The sequence below is a fragment of the Protobothrops mucrosquamatus genome, unplaced genomic scaffold, assembly GCF_001527695.2.
Source record: "Protobothrops mucrosquamatus isolate PMUCROS unplaced genomic scaffold, P.Mucros_1.0 scaffold984, whole genome shotgun sequence".
NCBI lineage: Eukaryota > Metazoa > Chordata > Lepidosauria > Squamata > Viperidae > Protobothrops > Protobothrops mucrosquamatus.
This window is the reverse complement of record NW_015387224.1, coordinates 717,075-741,218: the sequence shown is the minus strand read 5'-3', so window position 1 is coordinate 741,218 and position 24,144 is coordinate 717,075. Positions and strand designations below refer to the sequence as shown.

General features: G+C 36.4%; 2 protein-coding genes across 2 annotated transcripts in view; one reads left to right on the top strand and one right to left on the bottom strand.

Moving 5' to 3' along the window:
- Positions 1–201: 201 nt before the first annotated feature.
- TAF5 (TATA-box binding protein associated factor 5) lies at positions 202–15,519 on the bottom strand. The gene is made up of 11 exons (XM_015819782.1): positions 14,955–15,519; positions 12,995–13,229; positions 11,082–11,397; positions 9,422–9,585; positions 8,849–8,984; positions 7,769–7,889; positions 5,264–5,393; positions 4,981–5,145; positions 4,566–4,743; positions 2,690–2,867; positions 202–1,486 (listed from the first exon to the last, which is right to left on the bottom strand). Exons 1-11 carry the CDS (start codon positions 15,517–15,519, stop codon positions 1,269–1,271), a joined length of 2,406 nt encoding a protein of 801 aa, XP_015675268.1. The 3' UTR covers positions 202–1,268.
- Positions 15,520–17,178: 1,659 nt separating this feature from the next.
- PCGF6 (polycomb group ring finger 6) overlaps positions 17,179–24,144 on the top strand; it is a 22,898-nt gene continuing 15,932 nt past the window's right edge. Inside the window, exons 1-6 of the mRNA XM_015819781.1 lie at positions 17,179–17,565; positions 18,375–18,474; positions 19,969–20,065; positions 20,532–20,587; positions 22,150–22,209; positions 23,735–23,843. Of these exons, the coding sequence (XP_015675267.1) occupies positions 17,275–17,565; positions 18,375–18,474; positions 19,969–20,065; positions 20,532–20,587; positions 22,150–22,209; positions 23,735–23,843 (713 nt within the window). The 5' untranslated portion in view covers positions 17,179–17,274. The remainder of the gene's footprint in view (positions 17,566–18,374; positions 18,475–19,968; positions 20,066–20,531; positions 20,588–22,149; positions 22,210–23,734; positions 23,844–24,144) is intronic.

Below are 24,144 nucleotides of genomic sequence, written 5' to 3'. Positions count from 1 at the left end.
CGCCCACCCAATGGGCCACACCCACCCAATGGCCACACCCACCTGGCACCCGACGATGCATAAGTGGGTTTTGAGTTGCAGTTTGGGCACTCGGTCTCTAAAAGGTTCGCCATCACTGCCTTAGTATTTTTCCAGCTTGTTTGCAAGCTGCCCAGGACTAGTAACTGCCAGCCAACTTTCCCATTGATTTTGCTTGTGGGAAGCTGGCAAGAAGTTGCAAGTTGCACTCATAGAATGGTCTCGCTGTGATTTCCATTTAATGGCAATAGGAACTGCCAGCATTGCTATCGTTAAACGATGCAGCCATGTGACATCACGCTTTATGATTGCATTGCTTAGCAACAGAAATTCTGGCCCCAATTACCATTGAGGACTACCTGAAGTCTTATCATTGCATTAAAGTATGCTACAGTAATATAAGGTTGCTTCTTAAAGAACATGTAAAGATAACTCACTCAAATGGAAGTATTTTTACAGAATTTTTATTATAAAGATATAAAACTGTATAAAATACAAAATCATAATTATTTTTTAAAAATGCATACTGGGTCTATGCTGCTTGATTTCAACAATATATACCTGATTTATTATAATGGAAAAGGTTAAGGCCAGTTGTTTTTTTATTCATACTTGAATAATCATATTTCTGGGACAATAGTTTTTACTTCAGTAGAACAATATTTAGAATTCTTAGAGAAGCCAGTGTCTCTTAAAAGTCTTAAGTAACATTAATGAAGTCAATCTTCTGAAATGTTAGCTATTTTAGTAATTCCTAATACATACATAGTTATATGTGATTTTTAAAGCTCTGGAGACTTAATTTAAATAATAATTCTGGTTCCTTGCTACATAAATACAGTACGCTGTTCTATACATTCTACTCCCCCCAACTTTTTTGAACAAAGTTTTACAGAAAAATATTTACACAGTTAAACCTATGCTAATGTTGGGAAAGGAGTCCCAAGGATATTGAGAAAGGGAAAAAAGGATTAACTGGTACCCAAACTAACTGTCTATTCACAGTATCTTGGCAGTTGGCATCAGCTAATTCCTTCCTTATGAGTAGAAAAGACTATGTTCCTGTTTGGGAGAGGGTTAGAAAAAAGCAGAAATGCCACTGTTTTCTTTCTGTCCTGCTTTACTTAGTACCCTTTTACTTAGTAGAATTTCAGTTCATTTATACAATATATTAATGGTAATATTCCGGAATGTGAAGATCTAAACATACTTTACAAGACTTGCATAATCAAGCCATCTACTTTTGTGTTTTACTGAGAACTATAAGCCCCAGCAGCAAGAAGTAAATTTCTTCGAGTAAAGTGGAGGTGTATAACTGGAGTTGATTTGGTCATATATGTGCCCAGCAGCATATCCTGTGAACTTTCAGGAAGGTTTATGTGTCCAGTGGCTGTTGTAAAATCATCTGTCTCCAAGTCCTCAAAAGCTTTCACAGCATCCCAAAGTTTAACCGTGTTGTCCATTGAACCTTGAAAAAAATACATGAAAAATATCAAAAATAGGAATTGCAATTATCAGTTCATGGCATTCATGGATTCTATAAACACTTCACTATAGTCAATTTGTCAAACATAGTTTAGTATTTCTTGGAAAAACAAACATTTATCACGGTAAATGTAAAAATAAAATTATGTCTTGATTCAGAAAACAAAGAGTACCGAATATCCCTGTTAATGCCTGGACCAGAAAAACTATGTTGAAGGTTGAAGCGTTTTTCACTTGGCCCTGAAGAATGAACATATCCAAACTTTCAAATATTGTTATGGTGACTTCGGTAGTACACCTGCCATTCCTAATTACTTTTCCAGCCTCATCTGTCTCACACAGAAAAATGTTTATGCCTCAATGAGATTTAACACCTTATTCTCAAAGGGGTTGGAAGGGAGGTTCAATAATGCCAGATATTTGAGGCATCTCTGTCCATGCTTGGATGAAGCTATCAAGACTGTTTCACAAAGCTCTCTATGTCATCTTTTGTATCACACTTAGTACTCTGGGTCAAGATTTGTTCTACCTACCAAATATAGTTTGATGTGAATGGAGCTTATGTGCTTTATATTCTTCACTTTTTTATTGTTTGTTGTATTTTATCTGTGATTTCTACAGTCTGGTATTAGACTGTATATTCAACTAAACTAAGAGTGCTTAATATACCAGGAATTTAGAAAATTCATATGAGCTGTCACGTTTGGGAGGTAACTCATCAATTTTTTAAAATGGAAAATAGTTGAAGTTATGATAAATGCTCAAGCAAACCTACTGTTCTATTAATAGTAGAAGTCTGTCTTCGTAGTTTTCTAAAAAAAATAAAATTCTAAAAAAATTACATGATACTGTCACGTAAAAGAATTTTATCTTCCCAGTAATGTTGACAGAAAAATGTCTGAAATGAAATTAAAGGAATATACTACAGATCACAACTTTATTTCAAGAAGACTCTGTAATCTGTAAATATGAAAACTGCAAAGACAATCCTAACAAAACTGGTTTCAAAATTGCACAAATGTTCATTTCCAAAGCCTCAAGCTATCTAACAAATTTATTGTCAGGATCTCATGGGTGGATGGGACCATTTATAATACTAATGCAACTATTTCTGCAATTACTTTTCATCTTTAGAAATTAAATAGTTTGATAGCATTAGTTTTCTAATAAATTGTTTTAATCATACCTGAAGCTAAGATCTCTCCATCTCTACTGAATTTGAGTGCATAAATTGTGTCTGAGTGTCCTTTTAGCTCTCCTACCATTAAACCATGGCCAATATCCCACAGAAGCACTCTTCCATCAGTTGCTCCACTTGCCAAGAATCGTCCATTAGGAGAAAATGCTAATGAATGAACTGGTCCCTAAGGAGTAAACAAACAAAACAGGCTGAAAATAATTTATAAATGTTCACATTTAAACATGCTTAGTGTTTAAATCTGCTAATCATTCCCATTCAGTTATATAGTGTTTGTAGATGAAAAATTCCAGTTGTTGGAACAAAATCAGTTGTGACGGATTGTCCATGTGATAACACTTTCCAATCTCCAGCAGAGTCCAGGACTAGCTGGGTCAAGTACACTTAATGTTCTACTTCCTCGTTATCTACTTCAGCCCAGAATCCAAATAATGGATTTAAATATGACCAGAAAGGATGTTTGATTATAGTTTTTTAATCATATACAAGCTCTATGTGATTTTCTCTCCCACTAGAGAAACTATCTCTTAGGGGCAGAAGGTAGAATTTCCCACATCTCTTGATTTGGCTTCTAGAAAGACTAGTCATAAGCAATGTAAATCTACATGACATTGTAAGTAGCACTTTACCCTGTTCCTGAAAACAAACTGGCAACTGATATATCACTGCTGTTATGGCTCTCTCACCAGCATATAGCTGCCATATTTTACATTACTTAAAAGTTTGTAAATAATTTTCAAGGCCAGTCTCCAGTACATATGCATTGTAGTAGTCCATCTTCAAAGTACAAGTAATCCTTGACTTACATTTAGTGACCATTCAAAGTTACAATGGCATTGAAAAATGTGGCTTATGACCATTTTTCAGTTATGACTGTTGGGGCATCCCCATAGTCATGTGATCAAAATTCAGATGCTTGGCATCTGATTCATTTATGACCAATGCAGTATCTTTGGGTCATGATATTATGTTTTGTGACTTTCTGACAAGCAAAGTCAATGAGGAACCCAGATTCACTTAGCAACCATGTTACTAACTTAACTACAATGATTCACTTAACAACTGTGGCAAGAAAGGACGTAAAATTCACTTTACAAATGTCTCATCTAACAGCAAAAATTTTGGGCTCAATTGTCGTAGGTCGAGGACCATGTGTAATAGTCATGAGTTACTTATTGCTAAGGCCTCCCGTTTTAGAATTGGGGCAAGATGCCACAGATTCTCTCTTACTAGAAATGTTTAACATTTCACCAGGAACTTCCCTAATAGGTAGAATTCTCATTGTATTTGTTCTCAGACTTGCCAGAAGAAAGTTTTGTTAGCTTGGTACACATACACACAGTAGACTATAAAGTGTCTTGGTTTGGGCTTAGCACGATGCACTAATCAAACCAATTTGGTTTTTAAAATAAGGGTCAGGTGTAATCCTCAGTAAACCATGGTTGGTAAAATATATGAACCTGTTTTTATTATGACAAATTCTGTTTGACTAATTTTTAAGTGAAAAATTCTAGCTGAATATATTTGATGAGGGCTACTGGGCAAAGTTAAGGATTCTTATAAGTGTAAATTGTGGCTTACTTGTGAAGCCATAATCAGGTTTCTCCTAAAATTTGCATTTAAAAGTTATAGTTTGGATATGAATCTCTCTCTCTCTCTCTCTCTCTCTCTCTCTCTATCTATCTATCTATCTATCTATCTATCATTTATCTATCTGATTTTTGAGGCCACCTGAGTCTTAAAAAACCTCTAGACAACTTACAATGTTTAAGAATATACAATTTCAAAGAAATATCCAGAGAAATTATTATCAAATTAATTATAATTATCAAATTATTTCCGTACACGTTTGATATTCATCTACCTTATGTCCTGTGAAGATTCTTACACAGTTTCCATTAAGTACATCCCAAAGCCTCACAGTTCTGTCTGCTGAGCCTGTGGCAATGTAGTTGGAGTTTGGGTGAAAACGTGTACATGTGACATCTGCCAAATGACCAGCAAAGATCCGCAAAGGCTGATAGTGATCTGTAGCCCACAAACTTTAATCCAATAGAGAGAACATTTCACAAAAGAAAAAATAGATTGCATTAAAGATTAAATATTGCCTCTTTTGTGCCTCTATATAAATGTAAACAGAACTATTTTTAATCAATGGCCGTATAATTATGTAGTATAAGACATACTGTAAGTTATACCAGCAACTAATATAAAAGGTTTCTTTAGCTCAAAATAAACAATTCAGACTATCTAGATGAGAAACCTGTGCTAATTCTTACCGAGACACTCTGTCGTGGCCACAAGATACAAAGTAATATCCATACGGAGAGAACTGTGTGTCCCATACAGGATAATTATGTCCTTTGTATCCCACCAAACAAGAAAAAGTTAGAAGACTCCACAATCTGATGGTGCCATCCTCTGAAGATGACAGCAAATAGTTCCTGACAAAACAAGCAAAAAAGAAAAAAAATCTTAATCCTAAAAGTTTATCACAAGATACATCTAGTCAAAAAATACATGTAAGTCAAAAGTTCTCACACACTCAGTGAAGGATCTTACCTATCAGGACTAAAGCTAGCACCATAGACAGGTCCACTATGACCATATAAAATCTTCAATTCACTTGCTGTTTTTTCATCCATGATTCTTTCTAAAACATCATCAGATTCTTTATCTATGACACTGAGATCTGAAAGAAAAAAACCCTAAATTTCATATTCAATATAATCAACTAATAGTACTTGTTTTGATAAATGTACTTCTTAATTCCTACCAAAAGACAATAGATTAAAACATGCTACAAATACAGCAATTCAATGTGTGAAATGTTAACTGTTTTAATCTAAAAGGTCCTCAGTTAAACTGAGGATGCATATATAGAATAACTTGGGTGACCTATTTGATAGGCTAATAGGCCTGTACTTCCAATATTTTCTTTCATTCTATCCTCCCAACCATCTGAATTTCCCCTCTCTATATTCTTCCTGATTTTATGTTCTTTTCTTTTTGAAAAAATACATTATTAGTGAGGTGCAAATCTCAATGATTCAGGGATTGACTTTTCCTGATAATTTTGGAACATTCTATTCCCAAAGACCATGACGAAACAGAGCATGAATTTCAAGATCTGGCTCATGGAAGAAACTCCACTGAAGCAGTTCAGTATGTCCCAAAATGATGTTCCAGATTAAACAAGCCTATTTCAAGTCCATATCATTGTCAAGTTAGGCTTTGGTTGTTTTTACTGGTTGTCCGTTTCCCAGGATTGTTATTACAATTATGAGTAGCTATATAAGTCTTTTAAAATAAAATAAATGCATAAATATATTCCAAATCATGTCTGATCCAAACTATTGTAATTGCTTCCAGAAATCAGGAAACTACCCACAGAATATCATAGTTCTGAAGGAAATTTGAAATGGTTGGAAGAATGAAACATTCCCAAATCTTCTGGTACAAAATCAGTTTTGCACTTTTCCCCTTCCTTGGTCCTCATGTTCACTGACAGGTTCCTGAAGTATTCTTGGCTAGATTTCAGAACTGGTTTGTCATTGCCTCCTTCCTAGTGCTGGGAGAGAGTAACTGGCCCAAAATCACCCAGCAGGTTTTATGCCTAAGGCAGGACTAGAACCTATGACCTCTTGGTTTCTAACCTGATGTCTTAAGCACTACACCCAACTGGCTGTTTTTGTACATCTATACACAATACTATGACTTATGACTGTAATTGAGCTTGCCCATTACAGTTGCAAGTCATGAGGTAATTAAGCGAGAAGCCCACGTGATTGCCTCAGTTAATGACTCCCATCCCTGTTCGCCCAATGTAGTTAGTAACTGCAAAGATCATTAAATGGAACATTGGATGCCTCAAGCGGAGGAGGCCCAGGCCCTTACTGCAGCATTTCCACAGCTCAAACATAGCCTGCCCCAGGCCTCCTGCACACCTTGGGTCTGCTTCCCCACTCCAGTGGATACTCATAGACTTGGGCCTGTTTTTCCTTCCCACTGAGTCCTTACAGGCTTTGGGCCTACTTCTCATCCTGCTTGGTCCCACACCCTCTTCCTCACCCCGTCACCATTCGGTCACTTACCTTTTCAGTAATGTAGATTTCCTTCTGGAAGAAGCCACTCCACCTTCCTACACAGTGGAGGTTGCGTAGCTCTGTCCCAGAAGCAGGTACCATTTGGAGCAGCCACAATTCATTCCCCACATGGCACCTGCTTTCAGAATAGTGCCACATGGCCTCCACTGTATAGGAAGACTGAGGTGTACAGTGGCCTGCTGTCCTTCCCCAATGTGGTCTCCATTTTGGGAGTGACCCCAATGAAATGGCACCCATTTCCATGCAGGATGGAGCCATTCAGTCTCCACTGTGTAAGACCACACACAGAGCTGTTGCTTCCAGGAGATCAACAGTACTGAAAAAATAAGTGATCAAATGGTGATAGGGGTGGGGAGGAGTGTGTGAAATCCAGGGTTGTGGGAAGCAGGCCCAAGGCTGGCAGAGACCCAGCGGGGTGGGGAGGTAGGCTGGGTGTGTGTGTGCTGCAGCTTCCCATCAGTCAGTCATAAGGGCAGGTAGCTTGCCAAGTGCCTAAATTTTGCTCACATGATCACAGGGGCATTACAGCAGCTGTAACTTTGGGCAGAAGTCATAATTCCCTTTGTTCAATGCCACTGTAATTTTGAACAGTCTCTGAACAAATGGCTGCAAGTCAAGGACTACCTGTACAAGACTGCATCTGTACACAGGATGCATGTTTGAAGTTCCAAAAATTTAATAATTGGTTTACTAAATACGGTACTTTTCAGGTTTTTTGACGTATATATTTATACAAAAATACATTTTGCAAAGGTATTAATCCGAAGGTCTCAAATAACATTAAAGTACTGTTAAGCAATTAAAGAAATGTGAATGCTTAAATTGCAAAGAAACTATTTTGGCCATTATTTTAGTATTTGTCTCTTCAGTTTAATATTGCTATTCTAACAGAACAACTCCATGAGAAACCTCTCTCAGAACAATTATTATGAAAATTGAAATGAGAGTTAATTTTTATTACCTGTGGCTAATTTTACACTGCGAAGCTTTTTGGGTGTCACAGACCATACCCTGACGGTGGAATCAGCAAAGCCTCCAACGATCATGCTAGAGTCATCTGTAACATCCACAGCTGTAAGACCCTGTTTGCATAGACCACAATTAAATAGTTTTATTGTAAATAAAAAGTTGAAGCACTATACCAGGGGTGTCAAACTCGCAATGTCACGTGACGTGTTGCTACATATCACAACTTTTTTTCCATTGCCGGCAATGGGGTGGGCGCGGTTTCAACATGATGCATCCAGCCTGCGGGCCGGCAGTTTGACACCCCCCCACTATACCAACAATAAAGCCAACAATAAACTATCGATTGGAGTAACAATCAATCAGTCACTCTCTCTTAGCCCATCCCACCTGATAAGAGTTATTGTGGGGAAAATAGGAGGAGGAAGGAATAATAGGCACGTTTGCCCTCTTTGAGTTATTTATAACAATAATAGAGAAAAGACTTACATTAAAAAGTTAAGAAATGAATAAGGCAAAAATTATCAGCTTCATTTTTGTCTAAGTGGCTTCAAAACTTAGTGAGAAGAGAAAGTTTGACAGTGCAGTATGTAGCCATTTATTACTGGGGGCAAAGTGAAGAAACAGTACATTCAGATACACACCTATTGCTGTTATGTGTTTTCAAAAGTATTGCGGGGGGGGGGGGGCTTCCCAGGATAAAATACAAATGGGGCCACCTGGATTAGAACACAAAAAGACATGGACTTTTGGCCCATATTATATGATGGAAGTGGAATACACTTGTGCTACTTTCTCACTCTGTCAACTGTCCCCAGAAATAATGGAGTGAAGATTATAACAATAACCTTTATCTTCACATTAGATTTTGAAGCCACTCTGAAGGGTTGGACTAGTCCACAAAGAAAGTTTGAACTTTTTGAAATTTAATATTCTTTATTTAGGAGACTGAAAACAAATAATTGTGTTCCTTCAATAAATTCTAAGTCTTTTGATTTCCCTCTGCAATCACTAATCCAAGCCTTCATGCAAGGCTATAGTGTGATCTGATCCACTTTCAATCCAGTACACTAACCTGGTATGCATTAAGAAATGTGTAGAAGCAAATAGATGGCAAACAATCTGGACCAAGCCGAACACGTTTAGTAGCTTCCTTCATATTCATTATTTTATCTAGCTTATCAGAATCCTTTAGCTCAGGAAGAGGAATTCTGCATAAAGAACAGTTTCAAAACACAGATAAACATTTTCAACCTCATTGAACAGATGCTTATCCTCAAGCAAATTATCAGGACTTCCTCACTGTCCACTTGAAGACTAGTAAACTTTTATCTGCACCCTATATGGGGATTCACATAATTTATAGTTTCTCTCTATTCCCTCCCCACTTGAATATCTTTACACCAGAGGTGTCACAACTTTTTTGCCATTGCCGGCAATGGGGTGGGCGCGATTTTTCTATGATGCATCTGGCCCACAGGCCGGCAGTTTGACACCCCTGCTTTACACAGAAAGCTGGCTGTCATGGGGGTGAAAATGGAGGAACATTTAAGCAAGAAAGAGTTACCTATTAGTTTGAAATGTCACATTTAAGTAAGAACTGCACCTGAACAATTTAAATGGAAGTTGTTCTATGTTTCAACATTACCTATTCTGAGGAGGAGCATTTGGATCCTGCTTTTTACTTTTTGATCCCATATTATCTTTTTTTGGCTTCTTTTTCTTTGGCTTGCCCTCTTCATTCTCTCCCTCTTCATCTTCATCATCCAAAGGCAACTCAATTTCTGGTTCTTTTAATAAGCCAAAAAATACCTGTAAGTCAAAAGGATCAACACACCAATCAGCCAATAGGAAGGCACCACATAAACACAATTTCTAATCACAAATCACAATCCGAAGTTCTTGTTTAAGGATAAACCAAAAACCTAAAACATACCAAAAGTATTTTTAGTGTCTATTTCTTTAAACAGCACCTCTTTCCTGACATATCCCAAAAAGTGGTAAGAACCTCAAACACCTTGTGAATGCTGATCTAACCATAATTCTGTCTCTAATCTCATGCCCTCCAAATATGCTGACATATCAGCATTAGGGGTTGGGCAAGGGTTATCTAGATAACTGCTAGATTAAGGGGACCTAGTAAAGCATTTTTACACATAGTGTTGTTTTCTGAAGCTTCTGGTCTTATTTCAGTGCAAGTAAGGCAACTGGTTGTTATCAGGCCTGGGGTTTCCAGGGAACCAGAGACTTGCTTACCTGTTCAGGTAGCCATCCTTTTTCTCTCTTTGCTTTTGCCTAGGATTTATATAATTGTTTTTATAATATTAATCTTTTAATGTGAATATTTATACAGGTAGTCCTCAACTTACAGGCACAATTGAGCTCAACATTTCTTTTCCAAAGTGAATCTGGCTTCCCCATTGACTCTGTTTGTCACAAAAGGTGATCACATGACTCCGGGACACTGCAACCATCATAAATATGAATCAGTTGCCAAGCGTTTGAATTTTGATCATGTGACCATGGGGATGCTGTAACAGTCATGTGAAAAACAGTCATTAAGTCACTTTTTTCAGTGCTATTGTAACTTCAGTCACTAAATGAACAGTTGTAAGTCAAGGACTACTTGTATCATTTTTTTTCGGTTGTTTTTACAGTTGTTTTATTCAATTGCTGTATGCCACCCAAAGTCATTTTTTGTGAGATGCCTGCTCACTTCCTGCTTTATGTATGGTGTGAATAACTTGCAGCACTTTAAGTTCAAAAGCATCTGCTATCAACTGATTCAATATTTCATTAATCTATACCTCCCCTACTACCATGATGGATCAAGAAATTATTTGTTTTTATCCTGCCTTTATTATTTTTGCAAACAACTAAAGACAGCAAACATACCCAACACAACTTCCTCCTCCCATTTTCCCCACAATAACAATCCAGTGATGTGAGTTGGGGTAAGAGAGTGTGACTGACTCAAGGTACCCAGCTGGCTTTAAGCTTAACCTTAAGAGATGAAATAGAAAAAGTCTTACTTCCTGGTTCATATAAACCAAATTTAAACAAGGAAATGAGCTGTTAGGTTGTTTCTTATGGACCAAAACTTGATAGTAACTTAAACGTATTGTTTTGAAGCTGGTTTGTTCTCAATAATTATTTTTCAATTTGAGCAAAACAGTAAATTCTTGTTAATTGGAGCATAATAATATACATTATTTCAAGCAACTCGCTATGCCAACTGCGGCCATAAATGTAATTTTCACATTTTTTATCCCTGTACAATACTGTCCATAATTTATCTCATATCATACCTTTGCTTTATTTGCTTCTCGTTTTGCTTCTCCAGCTAAACTTCCCACCATAGCATCAATCTGTTGTTTACTACGAGGCATTCCATCAAAAATATCAATATAAAGATGTTCTTGAACAATGTTCCATATCTGATTGTTCTGTTTTTCCTGAAGATGTCTCTTCAGAAGCTGGTAAGAGTCACGGGAAATACGCAACACAAACTTGCTTGTTCGGAAATCCAGCATAGTCTCATTGCCCCTCATATGCTCTTTTTTGGTTAAACTTGATAATACACGCAAGTCATCTTGGTAATAACATTCTTGATCCCCGTGAAACCTGGGAGGAGATTAGGAATATATTAGACATAAGTAGGGACTTAATCATCACATTAATTAATTGAGGTAATCGGGAGAGCTTGAAACAGTTGTAAAGTTGTATCATAATTAGTTGTATAAAAACTATGGCATAGAAATATAACTGAGATGTATGGAAAATGGAATGGAAAATAACTGATAGTCCTGTTAGCAGCTACTCTTAGCAGCTGTATATGTAACCAAAATGGGTAATAACTGACAATACCAAAGTTCCTAGAACATATCCAGACATATGTAATATTTTTCCACCAAATCATGGGCAATTTTCTTTCCCTTACCCTAGTTCTACTCTTTGAAAAACCAAGGGAGAAATGCTGTCCGTGACCATCCAGAACTTACAGCTGGTCAAGAATGCAGCAGTGTGGGAAATGATAAAGCATCATGTTATGTGCACATGACCTTGATGCTTCAAGAACTGCACTGGTTACCAGTTGCCTTCTGCAATTCAAGGATTCTGTTTATCACCTTTAAAGCTTTTCATGGTATAGGGCTTGGCTGAAGGACTATCAATCTCCTGCCTACCTTGTACAATCAAGGAGGTGGGTATTCTTTGTGTCCGGTCAAAAAACATTGTCATCTTACAGGACCCAGAACCGGACCTATTTTGTGGTCTTCTGAAATGTTATTCCCACCAGAGATTTGTGCAGCTCCCACCCTTAAGATGTCTAGGAAATTACTAAAGACTTAGTTGTTCCTTGGTGGTATATATAGAGTCAAGGGAGTATATACAGGAAGTTTTTCAGACAGACCGGTCTGATTGAGTACACCTTGACATTTTTAACTGCTATACTGCAGTTTTACTTTTTACAATACCTTTTGCCTTGCAGCCCCCTGCAGGTGTACTCAATCAGACCGGTCTGTTTGAAAAACTTCCTGTATATACTCCCTTGACTCTGCTGGCAAAGAGGGGAGGAGAGCCTGTGGCTTGGTGGTTAAATCACTGCCTAGTATGTAAACTGCCCAGGTTCAAATCCCATAAAGGGTAGGGCTAACTGATGAAAGCAGAACGAGCTAGAAATGACCATCTTAGTCTCCCAATTTAATTCTTTAACTCTTTGTCAGAAAAAGAAATTTGGATTTAAAATGTTTCGCAGTTGCGACTTGAGCCTGTTTAACGCCCCTAGTTGGGGGGTTGCAAGGCAAAAGGTATTGTAAAAAGTAAAACTGTAGTATAGCAGTTAAGATAGCTCTAGTTTGAGCTGATACAGGCAGAATTAAATTTCTTTTGACATATACATAGCTACAAGCAAAGGAAAGCATTATATTTTATGTATACACTGATACATGAAACCAAAACTCCCTGAAAAAAAATAATTTATAGATAGTAAGTAACCAAGTAACTGGGAATCTCTTTATTTTGCATCAACCCTAACCCTAAAGAAATCATATCCTTTTACTAAACTCAATCAACCACTTTCAAAAGAATGTCTATTAATCTTTCTCTGCCAAGGTTTTTATACTTTCTCTGGCAAGGTTTTTATACTTTCAAAATGTTTCAAATGTATTTTCTATTGCTTATTAGTGAATATCCATGGATATTAAATCAACAAAATTATTACTTTTCAAAGAACGATTTTGCTTCATTTTCATGTCCATTGTAGACTAGTTCCAAGTACATGTGTACAAACAGAGGATAAAAAAGTTGTGATAATTCAGCTCGATGACAATCCAGAGCACGTTCAATGAAGTGTTTCAATCCACTGTAGTATTCTTCATAAAGTGCTGGGTCTCCCTGTTGATTATAAGCAGATAGCACCGCACTCACATCTGGCTGATCTTCTACAAGAACTCCGGCTACAAAATTAATATAGGAAAATTAATGTCTGCATTCTTTTGCAATTGGTTATTTCAATCCTAAACCCTCTGAATTCCTTGAAGCAAATTCTTCCATTTTACTCCAAATCCAGTACATATCGACTATGAAATATGTTAAGTAGCTACATTCAACTGATGGCTAGCAAGAATGTTTTGACCCAAATTTATCAACTAAATGTTTTAATTAAGAACAGCTGCATTAGCAATTTCCCTATAAATATAGATTTGGTTTCCAAATGCATATTTTCTCTTTAAATTCCACCCTTTCAAAGTTATGAATTGTTTACAAATTGTTTAAAAATCCCCCCCCAAAAAATTACAAATTAAGTACAATAAAATCAAATATATAGAATGAAGGGAAACTCTGAGGACAGACTAAGAACTATTTGTAGCATGAGATGATCAAAGAAAGAAAATACTAGTGCAATGCTGTTAAACTTTCATTTCAACAAGAGCTTTCTCCTTCTTTCCAATCCAACAGAATGTTTCCAAAATATGTAAAAGGTATCAGGTTTTGGCCTCTCTATAGAATAATTTTTTGGAAACTTAATTTTCCCTAACACATTCTGTATGGGAGAGGCAATTTGGCAGCATCGTAGAATGTAGCTAACTCTCCCATTCTCCCTCCAAGACCCCTCCCACTTTTTAAAATTCACATTAAGATATTTTCACACAACAAAAGATAAATCAAAAGAAAAAAAGGAAAAGAAAAATTTAAAAATACAAAAAAGGAAAATGAAAAAAAGTTAAGAAAGTTAAGAAATTTTGGATACAAATTCATAAGATTTTAAAGATTAATATGAAGAAACCAGAACTCAGTTTATCTGAGATTTATGGACAATGAATTAGAAAAGACTTATGATAGACTGATTTTTATATATCGCAACTGCAGCAAAATTACTGTATGTACAACAATGGAAGAATAATGAAATTCTCATGTGGAGAAATACATTGTAAAAATGACAGAATTTGCAGAAATGGTAAAATTGACCTCTCTGGTTGGGGAAAAAACTTTTTTTCTGAAAAATTAGAAACCTTATATGGACTTTTTGCTGAAAAAGAAATGAACTGATGATTCATGAATTTGAAGACTAAGAAAGATAGGAATTAAATGAGGGGCTGAAGGAACTTGTATAACATTTAAGAGAGTGGAGGGACAATAAAATTGTAATTACCTGTTGAAAAGAAGGTTGGAAGTCATTTCTAAGACCACTCCCTTTATACTTCATGTGATTTTGATTCTATGTTTATACAGCCAAGAATTGTATTAACTTTTTTTGGCTGCTGCTGCACACTATTGGCTCATATTTAAGTGATCGTCCACTAGGACTCCAAGGTCCCTCTCACAGTTACTGTTTTTGAGCCTAATCTATACTTGTACCTTTGGTTTTTCCTGCCTAAGTGTAAAACCTCATTTTCCTCCACATTAAATTTCATGTTGTTGGATAGGGCTCTTTGTTCAAGTCTGTCAAGATCTTTTTGGATCCGGAGCTTGTCTTCTGGGGTTTGGGCTATTCCTGCCAACACACTAAATTTACTGTGGTTATATTGCTATACAACCCCAATAAATTTAGAAGGATAGTGCTGAACTGATGTTCTCCGAAATGAACTACTATAGATTTTATATCAATTTGTCACGAGTGCAGGGCAAAAGTAATTAATGCTGGCTGAATGAACACTTACTATTAACGTTTTATATCTCACCTTTGGCAGGAGGACCCAAGGGCGCTGCAGGAGGTGTCGTGAGAGCGGCTGGAGAGATCGTAGCTCCAGTCTGGCCAAATGTGATAGAATTGATTAGCACGTCCCCAGCTCCAGGAGCCACGATCCCGACACTGAGATCCTGTCCTTCCCCTCCATGAGCTCCGGGGACCCCGGGCGCTGAGGAATTCGGGTCGCTCAAGAGGTCGTCGATAAGGCCACGGGCTTCCCTTCGGAGGATCTCCTCCGATTCGCGCAGATTGCTGCGCCGCAAGAACTGCAGCACCGCCTGCAGAGTCTGCCGGTCGGCGGGTAGTTGAGAGGCTGCCGGCGTAGGGCTGGAAGTCACCGAGCTCTTCGAGTCAACTCCTCCCGCAAGCGGCTCCCCATCCGCGAGAAGGGTGGCAGCGACCGAGGAGGCAGGCGGAGGAGGGGCAGTTGTTGCAACTGCTGCTGCCGTCGAGATCGGGGACTGGGAGAGAGGAGCGGGCGGAGCGGGCGGCGCTCCTGCATCAGGATCTGGCTTTACCGGTACTGCCTCCGTCGGCTCCTCCGGCAAAGCAGCCATGTTAGCGCGCCCAACGGCTTCACCTCCCCTTTTGCTTTCCCGCGTTTTTGCGACAGTCCGGGCATACTCGCCCAGCGAGAACTTGAAAGGCTCTAAGGAAGAGGCTTCCCATTGCTTTACGACAGTTCCGCTTTATGGAAATCAAAGGAAAAGAGCTATTTCACTATTCAAGAGCTTGGATAAAATCGCCCGCAGAAGCTTGTGCGTGTTTGGTTAGTCAGTGTTTCTCAACCTTGACTATTTTAAGGCATGTGGACTTCAACTCCCAGAATTCCACAGCCAGCAATGCTGGCTGTGGAATTCTGGGAGTTGAAGTCCACATGCCTTAAAATTGTCAAGGTTGAGAGACACTGGGTTAGATAATCGCATTTTCTGAAATGCGCATTTTCCCTTTTAAAGCTTTTTTGAAATGAAAAATTGCTTACAGCTTACGTACAAGCAACCCCCATTAATTATCATTGCATCTTTACACACTAGAAATGTTGTTTAGTATATCAAATCTTCGGAGAGTTCATTTCTCCATAATAGTTAAATAGTAATATTTTAATACCACTGCTAAGAAGAAAAAAAGTTAAACCTATATTACGTTGCATAAAATATAATAGTTACTTGAATTCTGAAATGACTTATTCCCTTCTCCATTCATTGAGCACATAGCTTTTATTGTTAACACCTAACAGTAATGGTAAAAACAATGTTTTACCTTTCAGGATTAGATATAAACCTATAATGCATGTAAGTTTGAATACAGCAGATAAGCAGCAATCCCTGATATCCTTAAATATGGGTTCAAAAGACCCTCAAAAGCTCTCACCAACTTATTTGTTTAAACCTATTAAACTTACTTTTAAAAGGAAAATCCATTAAATGAGGAAAAAAACTATTAAATATGTTACTTTTATTTTACTTTTAAAGTAAATTTTACTTTTTGTTTAAATTTATATTTAAACAAAGTAAGATTTACTTTAAAAGTAAATTAACATATTTAATTACATATACATTATATGTAGGGCACAGTAGGGTGGAGCAGGGCTCAGCTTCCCCCCATTATACTACAAAGATCCCTGACCTTCAGTAACCTCTACAACTAAATCCCACCTATATATTTGGATGCCCCAGATGTAACTTGGGACTTGGAGAACATTTATTGCAATGGCAAATAATTATTGTGCATGGAAGTCAAGCTCGATTGAAACTATAGTCTAAAGACAGATCAACAGAAGCAGCAAAAATCAGCGTTATTTTAAGAATTGCTATTTAATTAGCATTCCAATACAACAGAATAGCACAGGTATGGATGTAAATGATCAGATATTTTATTTCATTCATTTTTGTCCCTGCCTCGCTCACATTTTTACACAACTTCGTGTGTGTATATTTTTTACATTTTAATCCAATTTTAATTTTGAAAGTTAAAATTAGTTCCGGTCTTTAAGTACCGTCGTACCTAAAGATAAAACCGCTCGCTTTCTCCTCTGCAAAAGAGGAACAAAATTTAACTCAATTTCCCAGAACACAGCGCGAATATGTAAATTATGCAGGTGTTCTGGAGATGTGCGCGCCAAATTAGCCGTGCGCACGCGCTAAAATTGGTGAACCTTTTTTATTCTGCTTGCAGGGACGGAGCAGACCCCTCGCGCAAATTAGCCGGGGGAGGAGAGGAGGAGGCGACCACAACAATACTCCGCGATTGTTGGAAAATTGTATTTCCTTGTGGGCGGAGGCCGAGCAGCTGCTTGTTTTTTGGTCGGAGATATGGCGTTGACTCTGCAAAGCGAGGGGTCCGTGTCTGAGGAGGCTGGTGGACTGTCCGAGGAAGTGGAGGGGAAAGTAGCGGCAGCAGCCACGCTGGAAAAGCCTGGTTGCTCCGGGGCGGGTGCTCTTTACGAACAGGGAAGCCGCTCTGAATCCAGCTGTGAAGGTAACGAAGAGATGGAGGATGAGGAAGAGATGATGGAGGAAGGGACTGCAGGAAGTGGAGCCGCAGCCCTCTTCGGAGGATTTGGGACGGAGGAGGGCGAAATGGATTGCGACGATGAGGACGAGGTAACACGGGTCGCTCTTTCCTGGGCAGCGGGGTTAAGGGGACGAGAGGGTAGCTCGGTAAAGCACAATTGTCGAGATCCAAATTATCCTCCGTCAACTTTTCTGATAAGATTATTGTGAGCCATTTTGATTTCCTTGGGAACATTGCTTTTGGTGCAAATGCATTCCTTTTTTGTGTGTGTAATTTTGTCACAATGTGACATTTCTTATGTACCCCAGTTCTGTCAGTCTTGCTAGTTTATTTTATATGCTCTTGCAGACAAATGATCCCAGCAAATCCAAAACTGATATAAAACATTGTCAGAGTTTGTAAAACTTGCCATACTTCAGAAAGAGAAAAAAGCAACTTGCAAGACAAACTTTTTAAAGTTCTGTTCTGTAGTTTCCTGTATTTATCCTGTTGTGGGTAAGTACAGGATAGATTACGGTATATGTCTTGTGCAAAAGTACTGCTGCTTTTCTCATCAGCGACAGTATCTCCCATCACATTCTGGGAACAAGAGATGGGCTTGGAACATGTTGCTTATACTACATGTAGTCTTGCACTGCTCAGTTCCTGAGGCAGTTAAAGAGGTCAACATCAAACATTATGTGAGAAGATACATGTTTGTTTCCCAGGAGTTGTCTTTTTAATGTGGCCTTCCAGATTTGCTTTGGAGACACATAACTCTCTATAGCAGGAGTGTCAAACTGCTGGCCCATGGGCCGGATCCATCATAGCAAAACCGCGCCCACCCCATTGCCGGCAATGGCAAAAAAGTATCAGCAAACTTAAACAATACTCTTAACATACTTTTGTGAAATTTCAGCGCATGATTAATCTTTCTGAACTGGTACCATATATCATGTGTTCCATCTGCAAGGGATATTTCATAGATGCCACAACCATCACAGAATGTCTTCACACATGTAAGTATTGGAATTATTATTAAATTTGTTTGCTGGCCATCATAACTCTGGGCAGCTTACAACATTAAAAGCTATAAAACTAAAATATTTCTGAAAACAAATTTACATAGGTTGAAAAAAGTTATGCACACCTTAATAATATGACAGTTACAATAAAACATTAGGACTGAAACTCTGGACTTGAAGTTCAGAGGGTGCTTCAGAACATGAGTTTGAACTTGATACCTTTTTGTAAATTCTTAAAGCAGCTTCATGTTTTCTGGAATTATGCTGTGCATCTATCTGCCTTATATCATAGCCTTATAATATGCAGTACACCAACTGAAGTGGAAGTCTTTAGGAAAAATCCTAGAAAATTTTAACAATCCATGTGTTATGAAAATTGTTCCTAAATTGTTCTTTTTCCCTTTGATCCTGACTTTCCCCTGAATCTATTTTAAAAAATCTTTCAGAGCCTAGTCTGACATTCAGTCTTCTATGGGGAGATCTGTTATTCTGAATAAATATGCAAAGATCATTTTCTTAACTCATTTATCATGGCCAAACTGAGTCTATAATGGCCTTACGGAAATCCAAATCTGGAGACAATTTTCTGGTACCTTTGATACTAGAGCCTGAAGCACTGTAGATAAAAAGTATTGCTTTGTTTACCAGGCAGAAGAAGAAACTGCTTCAGCTCCGAGCTTTTCTACTGCAAATTAGAAACATACATTATTTTGTGATAGCCTGCTGTCTGAACCTTTTAAAAAACTGAAATAGTGTGAACTGAACTGTGGTATCCTGAATTACAGGTATAAATTCAATATTAATCATTCAGTAGTTCACCCCATTGTAAATCTACTTTATCTGGTTTCTTCTTTAATCAGTAAAGTCCTGTATGCTCACAAAAAAAGAGCTAGGTGGGAGGACACAGGCATGAAGTCAGTCCATTTGGGTTAATAAGACTGGATTAAAGACAATATATAAAAACTGGATGTACAAATCTAAGTAGAATTGTTAGTTTTCTGTTTTTGTTTTGCTGTTACTTTACATCCTAGCCAGGACTTATGACCACAATGGAGCCCAGAATTTTGGTCATAAATTGTTGTATTCAGTTTTATGACTGTTTTATGATGCTCATAAAGCTGGTTACTGCAGTCATTAAGGTAATTATGTCATTAAGTGAACAATGTGGTCGTTAAGCAAACTCCTGGATATCCAGTGAGTATTTTTGCTTGACCTGCTGGAAAAGAGCAAAAGTTGCAAATTGTGGTCATGTGAGCACAGAACACTGCAACTGATTGCAAATGTGAGCTGGTTGCCAAGCATCGAAAATGCAATGCATGACTGTAGGGGGGAGGCAGTCATAACCTTGAGGATGGGTCGTAAATAGCTTTTTTTGAAGTCCATCATAACTTTGAATACTCTTGTATCTCTGCAGATTCTGGACATTACTGCTTTCAGTAATAATGGATCGTTTTGTTGCAGTCATGTAATTAATTTTTTTTTTTACAGTTTGTAAAAGCTGCATAGTAAGACATTTTTACTATAGTAACAGATGTCCAAAATGCAACATTGTAGTACATCAGACACAGCCGCTTTATAATATCAGGTAATTTACCTGTTATTGTGCACTCTATATTTTGTGTAGAAATGAACAGTTTTAGCTAATGTTCTTATGTTAGTTTTAGTCTTGATATTAACTATTGGAACTAAGAATTATTTCAAATAGCCTGATATGGGAGAATATGTTTAAATCTTCTGAAACTCTAGCAACATGTTCAAAACCATTAACTTTATTATTAAAACAATGAGACTAATCCACAGACCACACTTCACTGTCTTGTACTTGATATTTTCTTCGTCCGTTTCTGGGACTTATTATTATGTTGGAATACTAATAAAGTTTCTTTTGTAATTTTGACATGGAAATTTTGCAATTTTGATAGCTATTTCTCAGCCAATCTTGTTTTATAATTGTTATAGTTTAATAATTTTGTGTCAGTGCCTATCTTTCAATATGTCGCTGTAATAAAAAATAGTTACATTTAAAAATTACTCTTTATTTTTTTTTATAGGCTGGATCGACAATTGCAAGACATAGTATATAAATTAGTTGTCAACTTGGAAGAAAGTAAGTCTTTACCTCTGAATTGGCTGCTCTTGGTAAAACTGAAAGATACATTTAACTGAATGTAACTGACATTGTTAGCATACATCTTATGTTGCCATAAAATAGTTGATAGTTCGCTAAAGAACCACATGCTCCTTGATATAATTTGGAATATTTCAGCTGGAGATAGATTATCAGCTTGTAAGGTTTATGAACAAAAGTGTGAAATCTTGGAAAAATCACGGATTCATTTTCTTTAGAATGTTCATCTTCCCTGCCCTTTCCACACCTGTTCATCTATTTCTTAAAAGAAATACATAGTCTTCGTTTAGTGACTACCTTGTTTAGCAATTATTCATAGGTACAATAGAGATGGAAAAAGTAACTTTGTGACCAGTTCTCATATTTATGATCTTTGCAAGTGTATAAAGTAAAGTAAGACTGTTTTGCTTAGCAACCAAGTTGTTGGTCTCAATACCTGGATAGGCATATTAATAGAATTATTGATGAACTCTTTTTTTAGTATGGGATATTCACAAATTCATTTTAAGATTGACTATCAAGAGTTCAGTGCTTTATATTATTTTGCTACTATAATCTTATTTAAATAATAAAATGTTCTATTTCTGTCAGTTAAATGTGTAAAAGCTATAAAATTAATGGAATAAAAGATTGACAGATTGTCTTCAGAATCTTAAACTCTAGGAGCAAGATCTGGGATTTCAAATTGAATATGAATCTCTTTGTAATATAGAATTATTATATTGTAGCAAATCATAAATAATTAACATCAAGATAACTCCTAGAAAAAACTATTGTACTGAAATAATTCTATTAATTGTAGGATTTCTAGATTGTATTGGTGAAATTTTAGCAGATTGATACATATCACCATCATTGATGACAGTGCCTGGTTAGATAATATTTTAATCAAGTATTTTTGAAGAAACAAAGAAAATACCTCACAGTCTCACAAGATATTCTATTAATTTATTGACCATATTTTCTAATGAATATAAGTTATTGCAACATAAAAATAATGCAGTTCCTTTTATTATCTCTCAGGTTTTTATTATAAAATATTGGAAAATTAAAATACTCTCACTGGATGAACCATGTGAGAAATTGTTTTGAAAAATTAAAAGTTAATTAAAAATTAAAAGACCTTTTTAAAAAAACCTATGAAAGACAAACTATTAAGATATGATAGCCATGTATTATCTATACCAGGAGGTTTCCTATTTTCATAATCTATTTTCCTTAGAAATTACTTTCACCTGCACATGTATTAATCTAGGAATAATATGTATTTAAAATACTTGTCCTTTTTTTAAAAAAAAATCACATATATGCATATGGCAATATGTTCCCAACTTTTTATTTTCTCATTTTCATTTTCTTAATCTTTTTGTTCCAGGTCTATTCAGCATTTTATCATTTGTTTTGTTTCTTTAATAAAATGGCAAAAAATGAAGAATTTAGATCATTTTCTTTATCTGTTTTGTCTTTTTTTGTCTACGTATTCCATATTAACTAGATCTATAGGTTGAGGATAACCAGCTCTTTTGTATTTATACATTTAGGAGAAAAAAAGAGAATGCACGATTTCTACAGGGAAAGAGGCTTAGAAATACCCAAACTTGGTAAGTTTTTTAACTGTGGGTATACTATTGCTTAAAATAAAGTGAATTTATTAAAATTTAAATTAAATACTTTTCATTATGCCTCATGCCAAGAGATGTAGCTATGTATTTAACCTTATTTTCTACAGACTAAGATCAATATTTATTTCTTCTCTGACATTATAGCTACTTTGGTTTTTAAAAAAAGTAACTAAAAAAACTATTTTTATACTAGTTAAGTTTTCAAATAAATTCATAGCTGAAAAATATAACATTCTAACATAAAAATATAGCTAACCTTAAACAACATGATTAATGTTTTCTTATTAAAGTACTACCAAAGTTAGGCTTATTTAATGAAAGTTGTGGTTTTGTCCCAAACATTTTAAAGATGATTTTAGTAAGTAGTTTTGTTCATGTGTCAAACTGCATTGAGATTGTTGATTATTGTCTTCAGTCAGTTCTTGCTGACCAACTTGTGATTGATGAGATCATTACATCAGATTTATAGAATTGTATTTTATTGCTTACCTGCCTGTGGCTCTCTCAGAAATTCAACACCATTCTTATACTTCCTAGAAACATAGCAACACTTACAAAAAGCTATCAAAAATAGCAATGGGAGAACAACTGTATATAAAAAGCCGCAAGTTTCAGCATGATATATTAGTAGCTTTCATTGTCTGTAATCATCTAAATGTATGCCAGAGATTTTGGAGAAGATGTATCTTTTGTTTTAATGAGATTTTATATAAGAGACACTCTGACTCCAAAACCTAGCCAAATTTGACAGTTTTCTAATTTGGAAGACAGTAGTTCTTGTGTTATATTGTTTTAAGATCTTTGATTACATTTGCCTCTAGGGCACAAATGAATAGTTTTGTAGAGACATATCTTTATCACTTTCTCTTCATTACTGCTCTTTTTGAATTCTCTTTTTCCCCCTACTCTTGGCCATCCTTCTTAACTTCTCTGGTCTGAGACCTAAGTAATTGTACAAACTGTTCTTTGTATGAAAGTCTTGTATATTGTTACTATGGAACCCATAAAGGGAAGAAAGAACACAAAACTATGGGATATAAAGGAAAGAAGAAAAAATAGTTACTCAGAAAGAGTAACTGATGACTGATAATACTTCCAAGAGAGAGAATACTGTATGGTATGAGAGAAATAAGAGGGAGTTGTGAAATCATAACAGTTGGAAGTGGCCATTTAGGCCATGAAGTCCAATCCCCTGTTCAGCATAAGAATCCAAATCAAAGCATTTCTGATTGATAGTTATCCAACTTCCACTTGAATACATCCAGAAAAGAAATGCACCGCTTCTCTCAGTAATTGTTTTCTGGGGTAGTGGTGCAAAGATTGTTAAATGATCACCAATGAGTCAGAGGCAATGGATTGCTCAGAGAAAGGACACTATGGATTGAAAAAAAAGAAAGGGTTAAAAGAAGAACAATCTGCAAGTATTACAGAGAAAGAAGTATGAATGCATTTATTTTATTCTCTATTCATTCATTCTTAGCCTGATTAATCTTTTATATTTTAGCTGCACCCCAACCAATGGCAGTGGGCAGGGGAAGACCCCGTAAGGTTGTAGGGTCTGTATTCCGTCTTCCTCCAGAACTTGACATGTCACTTCTTCTGGAATTTATTGGGTAAGTTAAAATTGAATTTCTGGGAATCAGTGTTTTATATATGAACATAGACAATAAATTATTGTCTATTAAATCATATTTAAGTCTCGGTACTGACAGAAATATGAATAAATATGGTAGGAGCATGCAGGTTAGGTGATGAAATATGCATTATGATGTGAACTCTGCCTCTTACAGTACATATTTAAGTATGATGTCTAAGTTCAAATGTAAAAGGATGGAGCTTGAATTATGAGATTATTGTGCATATTTTATCACTCTGACATTGTGATTAGGAATGATCACTTATATTGGCCTATTA

Coding starts and splice junctions, on each gene's coding strand:
- TAF5 (XM_015819782.1), bottom strand. CDS start 15,519: ATGGCTGCTTTGCCGGAGGAGCCGACGGAGGCAGTACCGGTAAAGCCA. Junction 13,230..14,954: donor CTTGGGTCCTCCTGCCAAAG/GTGAGATATAAA, acceptor TTAATTTTGTAG/CCGGAGTTCTTGTAGAAGAT. Junction 9,586..11,081: donor GAGAAGCAAATAAAGCAAAG/GTATGATATGAG, acceptor TTTGACTTACAG/GTATTTTTTGGCTTATTAAA.